Source organism: Cricetulus griseus (assembly GCF_003668045.3).
Source record: "Cricetulus griseus strain 17A/GY chromosome 1 unlocalized genomic scaffold, alternate assembly CriGri-PICRH-1.0 chr1_1, whole genome shotgun sequence".
NCBI lineage: Eukaryota > Metazoa > Chordata > Mammalia > Rodentia > Cricetidae > Cricetulus > Cricetulus griseus.
The window spans coordinates 224106240-224116942 of NW_023276807.1; the positions used below are offsets into that span (position 1 = coordinate 224106240).

General features: G+C 46.3%; 1 protein-coding gene across 1 annotated transcript; it reads left to right on the forward strand.

The window, feature by feature from the left end:
• Window positions 1-3281: 3281 nt before the first annotated feature.
• Window positions 3282-4860, forward strand: Nkx3-1 (NK3 homeobox 1). Its single transcript, XM_027390031.2, has 2 exons — window positions 3282-3576; window positions 4436-4860. Exons 1-2 carry the CDS (start codon window positions 3282-3284, stop codon window positions 4858-4860), a joined length of 720 nt encoding a protein of 239 aa, XP_027245832.1.
• The last annotated feature ends 5843 nt before the right edge of the window (window positions 4861-10703 follow it).

Sequence of the window (10703 nt, forward strand, 5' to 3'; positions counted from 1 at the left end):
CTCTGGAAGAGCAGTCAGTGCTCTAAACCTCTGAGCCATCTCTCCAGCCCCAGGTTTGTAATTTTTAAGAATTATAAATGAGTACAAAGAAACAGACCCTGTTCAACTCTCCTTCTCTTCCTTCTCTCAGCCTGCCTCCATGTCACTGAGCAGGCACAGCTGTCCTACTGAATAAATATATGCTCGTTATCTACATCTGGTTGTAAATTATATGGATCACTTGTAGCTACTTTTTTATAAACACAATTGATTCTCTGTGACTGGACTGAAAAACAGGTTCCCAGGTCAGGACTTTGTGTATTTATGAGTTTCCAGGGCAAAAGCTGAAATAGCTGTGTTGAAGGATATGTTCATTTAAGTGTAAGGAGATACTGTGAAGTTGCCATCCAAATATGCAGATCAGTTTATCTCTGTCCACAGCAGTTCACAGTCCGGATGGCACTTCAACAACAACTATTTCCCAGTCTGATGGATAGAAAGGAGTGTATCAATGTGGCTTTGATATGCATGTCTTCTTTTTTTTTTATAAAAAAAGATTTTTACTTTAAAAAAGATGTGTATATTTGCATATGTGTGTGTATGTGCATGCAGGTGCATACAGAGGTCAGAGGCATCGACTCCCCTGAGGCTGGTGTCACAGGCAATTTACAACTGCCTGACATGTGTCAGGAATTGAACTCCAGTCATCTGCAAAAGCCGTAAGCGCTCTTAACCACTGAACTATCTCTCCAGCCCTTGATTTGCATTTCTCTCCCTCCCTACCGCTCTCTCTCAGCTTTTTCAAGACAGGGTTTCTCTGTGACTTTGGAGGCTGTCCTGGAACTAGCTCTTGTAGACCAGGCTGGTCTCGAACTCACAGAGATGCCTCCCAAGTGCTGGGATTAAAGGCATGCACCACCACCTGACAGATTTGCATTTCTTTAATGAGCATGATTTTAAAAGGTGTCCCCAAGTGCCTGTTTGTGTTTACATCCTTGAGCCATCTGGGATTTATTTCGACTAGAACTTTATACTGACTCATCAATGAAGACCTGTGCCTGGCTGATATCAACATCATCAGCCATCAGCTGCAAATACAAAACTAAAGCTTAAATAAGACAACACTGGACATATGTTAATGGCTGAAGTAAAAACAAATGCTGATGAGGATGCAGAGAAACTGACCCTTGCTGCTTGTGGAAACAGTTGTCACAGACAACTGGAAGAGCTCTGTTTCGCACCTCCTGTGTCAGCCATTTTTTTTTCTGACCGCTGTAACCAAATATCCAACAGAAGTAATTTAGGGGGAAAAGATTTCCTTTGGTTCATGGTTTGAGGAGGTAGCCTGTCATAGTGGGAGGAGCAAGATGCTGTTTGTTCACTTCTCAATCAGCCAAGAGACACAACTTGCTCTCTTCTCCCCTCTTTTTTTTTTCTGTCTTAACCCACAAAAATGGAGCTACATTCAGGGTAAATATCTGCCCTTCCTCACCCCAGTTAACCTTCTCTGCAAACACCCTCACAGGTACACCTAAAGGCGAGCCTCACTAATGCCTTGGTCAAGTTGGTGATCCAAACGAACCATCAAATCACTCACCTCATGACACAGCAACTGGACTCATGGGCAGAGAAATGAGACTTCCTGCATTAGGTTTCTGTCACTGCAACCAAATACCAGACGCAGAATAGTTAGGTAAATAGACAATTATTTTAGTTTGTGAGTCTAGAGATTCAAGTCGGAGGCTTGGGGGCCTCAGATGAAGGCAGCACACATGACAGGAACATGGGCTAGTGGGAGAATTCACACACTGGGGTCAGGAGAGGAGTGGAAACTGGGTTCTAAAATCCTTATGTCCTCCATGACCTGAGGACCTCTGATTTGACTGCAGCTCTTAAAGGTCCAAAGCACCTCTCCAAAGTACAACCCTGGGAAACAGCATTTACCTGTGGGCCGGGGAGGGAGGGTAATTTATCCAGACAATACATACACATGCAATAAATAAAATAAGATGCTACCACGAAGGACATTGCAGTTGTTATTTTTGCAATTTCCTATGAACCTCTAACTATTTCAAGCTATGTATTTTTACATTCTTAAAAGATAACACATCTAGGTAAAATGCAAGAGGAAAGCCAGCTTCTCTGAAGGCCTTTTGGTTACCCCTCTCAGTGTCCTCCGCAGTTGCTGCATTCTCCATGACCTGTTCCCTTTCCTACTCCCCAGATATACAACGGACTCTTCTGAGCAGATCCAGCTGAGTGGAAGATGCCTTAGACCACTGTAGACACATATTGCATAAAGTAATTCAAAAGAACACCAGAGTAGGCTTTGCTAATTTTCACTGAATGTTACTATTTTAGCCCATTCCTTTTATAGTTCATACTATAGGTGACATAGATAGGAAGCCTGCGCTTGAGTGTTCATCTCTTTTTTTTCAGGTTTTTTGTTTTGTTTTGTTTTTGTGGGGTTGGTTGGTTGTTTGGTTTGTTTGTTTGTTGTTGTTTTTTGTGTGTGCGTGGGTGGTGGTGGTGGTGGTGGTGGTGGTGGTGGTGGTGGTGGTGGTGGTGGTGTTTAAGACATGGTCTCATTATGTAGCGCTGGCTGGCCTGGAACTCCCTATATAAGCCAGGCTGAGTTGGAACTCACAGCGTTCTGCCTGTCTCTGCCTCCTTTCGCTGAATTTAAAGACATGCGCTGCCCACATCCGGCTTGAGTGAGTGAGTATTTCTTAAGAATATTGTTTCCTGGGGTCACAGTGCGTGGTCAACTCAGTAAATGTAACACCGCAATACTACTTTGACCTTCCCTGTGAGATTTTTGCTGGTTGTCCTGATGTGTCCCGCTGGGAATCCAGTGGGGGCTGGAGTGTACCGGCTGCCAGGCCTAGGACAGCCTTAAACTCAGTAGATCTGATTCTGCTGTCCATTTCTCTTGTTATTTAAACAATTAAGGTAGGTGGTAGAGACCCGCTTGTTCAGCTCGATGGGCCAGGACGCTTTGCCATTTCTGAGAACTACACTCAGGTCTTACACATAGCGTTTGGGGTTTGTGGCCAGCCTACGGAAAGGGCTTGAGCTACCTATGGTGAGAGGGAAACCAGAGAAGGCTAAGGGCGCATCAAGGAAGGATTCTGGAGCCTACCAGGGGCAGGACTGGCCTCTTCGCGGTCACCTGGAGCCCGCGGCAACCAATCCGGGCGCAGCCGTGTCCCCGCGGCCAATGGGCAGGCGGCGCGGCGCTCCCCACGGGTATAAGTGCGCGCGGCCGGAGGCCAGCAAAGCCGGCGCGCAGTGGAGGCGGGATGCTCAGGGCGGCAGACCCCCGAGAGGCGCGGGTGGAGGCGGGTGGCCGCAGTCCCTGGGCAGCGCCTCCTTCTCAGTCCAAGCGGCTCACCTCCTTCCTCATCCAGGACATCTTGCGGGACCGCGCGGAGCGGCGCGGGGGACACGTGAGCAGCCCGCAGCACCCGCGCCAGTCGGACCCGAGGAGTGACCGCGCACCAGACCCGGAGGAAGCAGGAGGTCGCGGCGTGGCTCTAGCGGACCAGCCAAATACCCGACCCGGCCCCGCGGAGACGCTGGCTGAACCCGAGACAGGTAAGCAGAATAGACCTAGAGGTGGGCGCGCTACACTGAAGAAGACTATTCCCAGGCGGGTGGCCCCGAGCTCTGGATGCAGGCGTGCGGGGCCCGTGGCCACCGGAAGGACTTCACCGTCCTCGGCACCGAGCCACGTTGGGCATCAGTCTTGAGGGCTGCTAACAACTTTGCCATCTGCTTGACTCTTTTCCAGCGACTCCAGCCGGTTACCGCTGGCGACTAGAACTAAACGATAAACAAATAGTGACCCATGAATATTCATAAATCAAGCTCATCCCCAGGCTCCCTTTGCGTTTCCATTCCACGAGCTATAAAATTATGGATGTTCCTTTAAGTCTTTAAAATAACGTCGAGTCGGCTTTTGCCGTCGCCCCACCCCCACCCCATCACTTCTTATGCAGGTAACTAAGCCTCTGTTATAGAAAGAGGATTGGGATAGAAGATGAACTGGCCACCAGCCCAGGCCACCAGGCTCATCTCCATAAGCCCTAGTCACCCACTTAAATGCCCCCCGTGACGCCTCGGTTTCCTTGTTGGCGCCTCCCATCTCTCTGCTACACACACGTATCCAGATTCCTGTTTTCAATGACATAAGAAAACATAGCAGAAAGTTTAACTGTAAAACACTAAGCCCTACGCTTAGTTCACACTGATTATTAGAAACGAATTCATAGTATAAAAACCTACTCATTTCTCCTTTGGGGTAGTTCCATAGTCAGGCGTGGGGGGGGGTGTAAAAAAAAAAAAAAAAGAGGACAGTGGTTGTTTGTTCGCTGGCCAAAAGCAGAAAGGTGATTTGAATTCTGGACTAACGTGTAACTTTTTTTCTTCTCCTGCCCCCTCTGCTCTTCTCCAGATGGGCATTTTGAGACTTATCTGTTGGACTGTGAACACACTCCAGGAGACTTATCAAGCACCCCCCAGGTCCCCAAGCCGCCTCAGAAGCGCTCCAGGGCTGCTTTCTCTCACACTCAGGTGATTGAGCTGGAGAGGAAGTTCAGCCATCAAAAATACCTGTCTGCTCCTGAAAGGGCTCATCTGGCCAAGAACCTCAAACTCACCGAGACCCAAGTGAAAATATGGTTCCAGAATAGACGCTATAAGACTAAGCGAAAGCAACTGGCAGAAGACCTGGGAGTCTTGGAGAAGAGCTCACCTTTATCTTTGCCAGCCCTGAAAGAAGACAGCCTATCCAGCACCTCATTGGTCTCCATGTACACCAGCTACCCCTATTACCCGTACCTCTATTGTCTGGGCAGCTGGCGTCCAACTTTCTGGTAACAGCAGTTCTGATGACAACTTCATAGATCAGAAACTGCCTTCCCGGAGAGTCTCTGGGGAAAAGACGGAATGGCTGAGGTCAAGGAGATGGGAACAGGACGTGTACAGACCCAAACGGTTGGGGGTTCCCAGGGAATGTTCCAATTCTTCTCTGGTGGGTCAGTGAAAGATCGGGGGCAGTGGCTATTTTTAGTATCTAGTCACACAGTTCCAAGTGTTCTGTAGGTCACTGCTCTCTGCTCCCTGTCTGGAGAGGGCCAGACAAGTTCATCTGTTTCTAGACCTCAGCATGACTTTGGATGCAATGGCTACAAGGTTCCTAAGAATTCTGTCCCTGCAACCTCATCCTCTCCCATATCTGAGCACCACATAAAGGCCAAGGGAAGAAGGACCCCTTAGATGCGGGTGTCCTCTTGAATTAAACTTGGGTTAAAACATCTCCTGTTGGCCTTGAACAATGGCCAGTGTTTCTCTCTGCCCTTGTAAAAGTGAGGGTAAATGGAAGATTTGAAGAAAAAGAAAACAGACCTTAGCGACTGAGGCAGGTTGGCATGGGGCATAAAGGGGGTGGGAGATGGAATGTTTAACCTCTTAACTCTTTTTGCAGTAATATACCAATTCAAGGATTTACAGGGCACCCTGAGTGGAGCAGGGTGCACACAGTAAGGGGTTTAAGACAAGCTGTGTAAACAGTTTGCCTGCCAGGGTGGGCCTTGAAACAGGCTCTTCCTGTCCAAGGCAGGGCCTAGGGAGTTTCCACACTTCAGGTGAGCGCCTCAGTGGTGACTGACTGAAGAAAAGGCCTCTGCCCACCCTTCCTGCCTTCACAGAGAGCTTAGTGGGGAGCTTTCAGGTCTGGGTTCACACTTCATTATGACAGAAGCAATAGCATTTTATAACAAAGGATCTTCCTTTTTTTTTCCTTCTTTCCTTCAGGACTTCTCAGTTCAGGCTTTTAATCTATGCATGTGTATCTTATTTAGCTTAAGATATGCAAACCCCCCTCAAGTTTTATCTTTCCTGGTTTAAAAAAAATAACTACAGATTATAAATTGACCAAAAGACATAATTAAAAAAAAACTAGCAACTTTCTTTCCTTTAAAAATACTCAACATCAAATTCCTTTTTAAAGACATGAGAGTTGAAGATCACAGCAGCTTCACAGGGCTGTGGGCTAGGTATTACAGTTCAAAGGCTTACAGCCTTGGGGTCCTGGGGATCCCTTTAGGCAGAGGAGGTTTAGTGCTGTCCAGTTCTCATGCAGAAGGAAAAACAGTACAAAGCAAGGGATCTAAGAGAGGTGGACAGGCCCTGGGCAGGGCATGGCTGTCAGCCCAGGCCAACCAGCAAGCAAGGGGCTGGTAGCTTTGCAGGAAGATGTTCTAAGGAAAGAGAAACTGTCTTCAAAATGCACCATCACGGTGGCTTCATCCACAGATAAACCGTGTAAATGCTCTGGAGAACTGTGTAGATGGCAAAAGAATGTCAGCCCTTCCATTTCCATCCTGTTGCCTCAGGTAACCTGATGAATGGGAGACATGGAAGGTAGGGTACAACTATTACAAACGAGGCTTTCTGGGGCCAGGAAATCCCTTTATCCTACCACTCAATTCTGTGCCATGAGACATCTTTTAATTTCCTCCTTCTAAATGGGCCAATTTACTGGTGGTGGCAAAACTGCCAAAGGAGTTGATAGAAATTTGGCCCCTTGCACCTGGTATTTTGTTTTTTAAACAGCCTAGGAACCATGTTAAAGTATTGTTTGCTGCCTCCTGCTGCTGACCACTGTGGCAGTGCTAGATCACACAAAAGGCAGAGGAGTCCAGTTCACTTCTCCTTTTAATCTGTGGGTTTTTTTTTTTAAATCATGTTAGTGCTGGCTTTCTCTCTCATTCTGAATTGAATCCTTTTCGGCATGAACTTTCCCAAGGATTAAACTGCAGCAGTGCACAGTGTGTGGCAAAAAAAAAAGAAAAGAAAAGAAGGGAAAGCTTGTGTTTAAAATTATTTTGACTCCGTTTTGCTTTCTCACCACTGGAACTAGTCACTCACCTACACCTGAACTGGTGGAAAATATTGAAACATTATCTGTTGTCTGGAACATGTGAATGGGATGATGCCTGGACCATATTACTGGGTGACCAATCTCTATCCTGTTTCATAAATCAGCAAATCCCACTCTGATCTGTGACATAAAAGTTTTATGACTTGAAGTTTGGTAAAGCACTCTAATCAAGCTTTATTTTTCTATGTATTTTTTGCAACATGTGAGTGTTTTTAAAATAAAGTCTTCATGTCTTTATTAAACACCTGTGTGTGGTTTTTAGCTTCTTACAAATAGTTTCTTTTTAGTGTGTTTTCCCAGTGACCATGTTCTCACAGCACCTTTGGCTGGGCTGGCCTGACAAACACAGGAGCCATCCATCTAAGTGGCAATGCAGCACACAGCCAATGAGGGCCACTCTTTTAGCAGTGGCTTTTCCTCCCACCCTGGTAAATCAAGAGGAGAAAAAAGCTACTCCTGCCTGTGCTGGATAACCACCTGCAGCAGGTGTTGTTGCTGCACCTGTAATCCCAACACTCAGAAGGTAGAAGCAGCAGGATCACAAGTTCAAAGCCATTTTTTGCCTACATAGTGAGTTTGAGATCAACCTACTACATGAGATCCTGTCTCAAAAAACAAAAGACCTCAAAAATAAAAATACTAGGTCTTGAGATACCGTGTATGTAAATGAAAACTGTTCACCTTTTTAGTGACTCTGGGAGAACAGGGTGACCACGGTTTTCAAAAAGTCCCTTTTCTTGTCTTCCCTGGCCCTCTCACTCCTAAACTTGTCACCTATGTTCAAAGTCCTGTAAACCTCTTGTAAAGCGATGCCTTGGAAACAGAATCACAAGTCTGCAGCCATCCCACCCTAAGTGCCCCAGTCTCCTCTGAAATGGGATCGCAAGTGTTGAAGGTAAGTTTTATTACTGCACTAAAACATGGAAACAGCACACCCAGCCCCCCTTGCACTTAAACCTTCCTGAAGCCCCACAAAGTACCTCCTGGGCTTGATGGACTGTGAGAGCTGGTGGTCTTCCTTCCTTCCTTCAAGGAAATAAAAGCTTAAGGGGGAAGACGACTACTTTAGGTAAAACACATCATAATTTCAAAGTGTGCCCTAATCCTTTAAGTACATTGTACACACAGGTGGGGCTTCTTGTAGCAGGCACAAATCATGAGGTTTAATTTACACAAATCTATAGCCACACTCCCATCCCATAGAAGGCCATTAGCTCTCCAATTACAAAGCCTCTTGCAGCAAATTAACAGATGTACTCTTTCTTTTTAAGTAAACCATTTAAAAGTAACTAATCCAGAAAATTAAACGAAGTCTCCCATCTTTAAACAAAGTTCCCTTTGCCTCCTTGTTTTTTTTTTCTCTCTTTCATTTTTTTTTGTCCTGTTTCCAACTTTTCCTAGTATCTCTGCTAATCTCACAGCCATCTCCTCTCCAGCGGTTCCTCTTGGCATGCCACACATTCGTGCTACTTGAAACACATTGTCAACCCGCCTTTGAGTTTACTTCCTGTGGAAGTTTCTAGAGCTGCAGAGTTTTGATCCTTCTGATGCTGCTGGCTCTCCCTAGGCCTCCCTTAGAAGCCCTTTGTGGCAATGAGGTCTAATATGTGTCAGAGGCCTATATCCAATAAGATTTATTTCCCTATACAAGTCAAATCACTTTTCTAGGATGATATTAATGCCACACCCAACCAAGCTAACCTAGAGGAACAGCATCCATAAAGAGAAGGTCACCTAGCTTAGGTGGCCTGGAAACAAGCCCTGTGATGGAAACTCTAAGGGTCTTGGCAGGTGCACCTGGAAGGAAGTGAGGCAAGCAGAGCTGAGGAGAGAGACTCTAACAGTTCATCGCCACTTCATGTGGCCTGAAAGCCAGGGGTCTCCTTTCGAGAAAAGTGAGATGGGACATTTGACCTCTGCATCAGCTGCATTCTGAAGGGCCCTTGAGCAATGCAGTTTCTTTGTGAATAGAGTGACAGCCACTAAGGAACACAGTGTCCCATCACTGTCACATTGGTTCATAGGAGCGACAGTTTCCTCAACAGCTGGTCAGGAGGGCATCAGTTCCATCTGGGGAGACATGGTTGCATACCATGGAACCCACCGTGAGTCATGGGATCCTTTTACTGGTCATCCCGAGGGCCACAGTCAGTGACATTCTTCACACTAACTAACTCGGCGTCAGGTGGGTCAGCCTGAGCTTGGAGCCATGACTTCTGCACTCAGACATCCAGACTCTGTTCCTCCCATGGCCATCAGGAACATGTCACCAAAGCATGTTTTTCAATGCCAAGAGTAATTTACTGCTCAAGAGAAAGGGCATGAGCGAGAGTCCTGGGACACAAACGGCTCCCAGTTTAGCCATACACTTGGCTTCCCTGTGGACTTTCCCAGACAGAGTAGCCCATGAAAAGGCTGATCCAACATCTACAAGAGAAAAGAGAAGAATCTCCAATTCTGTGGTGTGACCCCTCCTCTCTGGAGGGCCTCCAGGTATATCCTTGCCTTGTATCCTAAGCTTTTGCTGGGTGAGAAGGAAGGCCGAAAGCACAGGGTTAAGACCCAGTCAATCAGTTTTTAGGATTGCTCCCTTTATCTGGGCGGTCTCCACATGTTTCTATTGAGTTTAATAATAGGAGATCCCTTCCTGAGGAGCTGATGGGTAAAGAGGAAAGACACAGACAGAAGTCCCCTCTGCTTCATGAGCAATGGTAAGATACTTGGTTTGGATATGGCCTGTCCCACACACAAGCTCATGTGTGAGAAGCTTGGTCCCCAATGTTTCAGGTTTGAAGGCACAGATCCATTAAGAGGTGGGGTACAGAGCAGCAACATGATTGAGCAGATAAAGGTGCCTGCTACCATGTCTGATGACCTGAGTTGGCTACCTGGGGCCAATATGGTGGAGAGAACCAACTCTTGAATGTTGCTTTCTGACCTCCATACATGCATGCATTCGAACACACACATACATGACAGATAGACAGACAAACAGACAGACAGACAGACAGACAGATAGACAAACAGATACAATTTTTTGAGAAACTGGGTCCAGAAGAAGGTAACTAGGTCCACCCTCATGAATTATTTCTATCTGTGGGAGAGAGTCGGGTCTCATGGAATGGATTAGTTCCAAAGAGAATGGGTTGTCAAAAAGGAGTGACTCTAGCCCCTGCCTTGTCTCTTGCTTCCTATTTATCCATGGGTCAGCTCACACATGTTCCTGCCATTCAATGAATCCCTCTTCAGAAGCCGAGGTTGGCTTCGTATTTTTTGGGCTTCCAAAGCTCTGAGATGAAATTGCCCTCCTTCCTCTATAAAGTGCCCAGCCTCAAGTATTTCACTAAAGCAACAGAAAAAAAAGAATAAGGCAATACTTATTGTCAAAATTTTAATAACCTAGAAATGCATTTTGGTGCACTGCAGAATGAATGCCGATTTTACTTTCTTAAGGATACCTAACATTCACATTTTCTCTCAAACACTAGGAGTCATCTCTCAGGTGCACTTTCATGGTGTGCCCAAGTTCAATGGACCTCAGCATCTACTGAAAAACAGTTAAAGGCTCAGTAGTCCTCACCCATTGTAGGATGAGCTCTGGGAAGCAGGGTTCCAAGTGTCTGTATTTTTAGTGCTACTTTCCATTTTCACAACTGGTTTGCCTCTTCAGCCTTGATGGTGTCAAGGTCAAAGGAGAACCATGTTCAATGCCCTTTGCTCTTTCATCTTACAGAAAACTGCTATCCACTTTTTCTTGCCTTCTTTCTGACGTCATCAA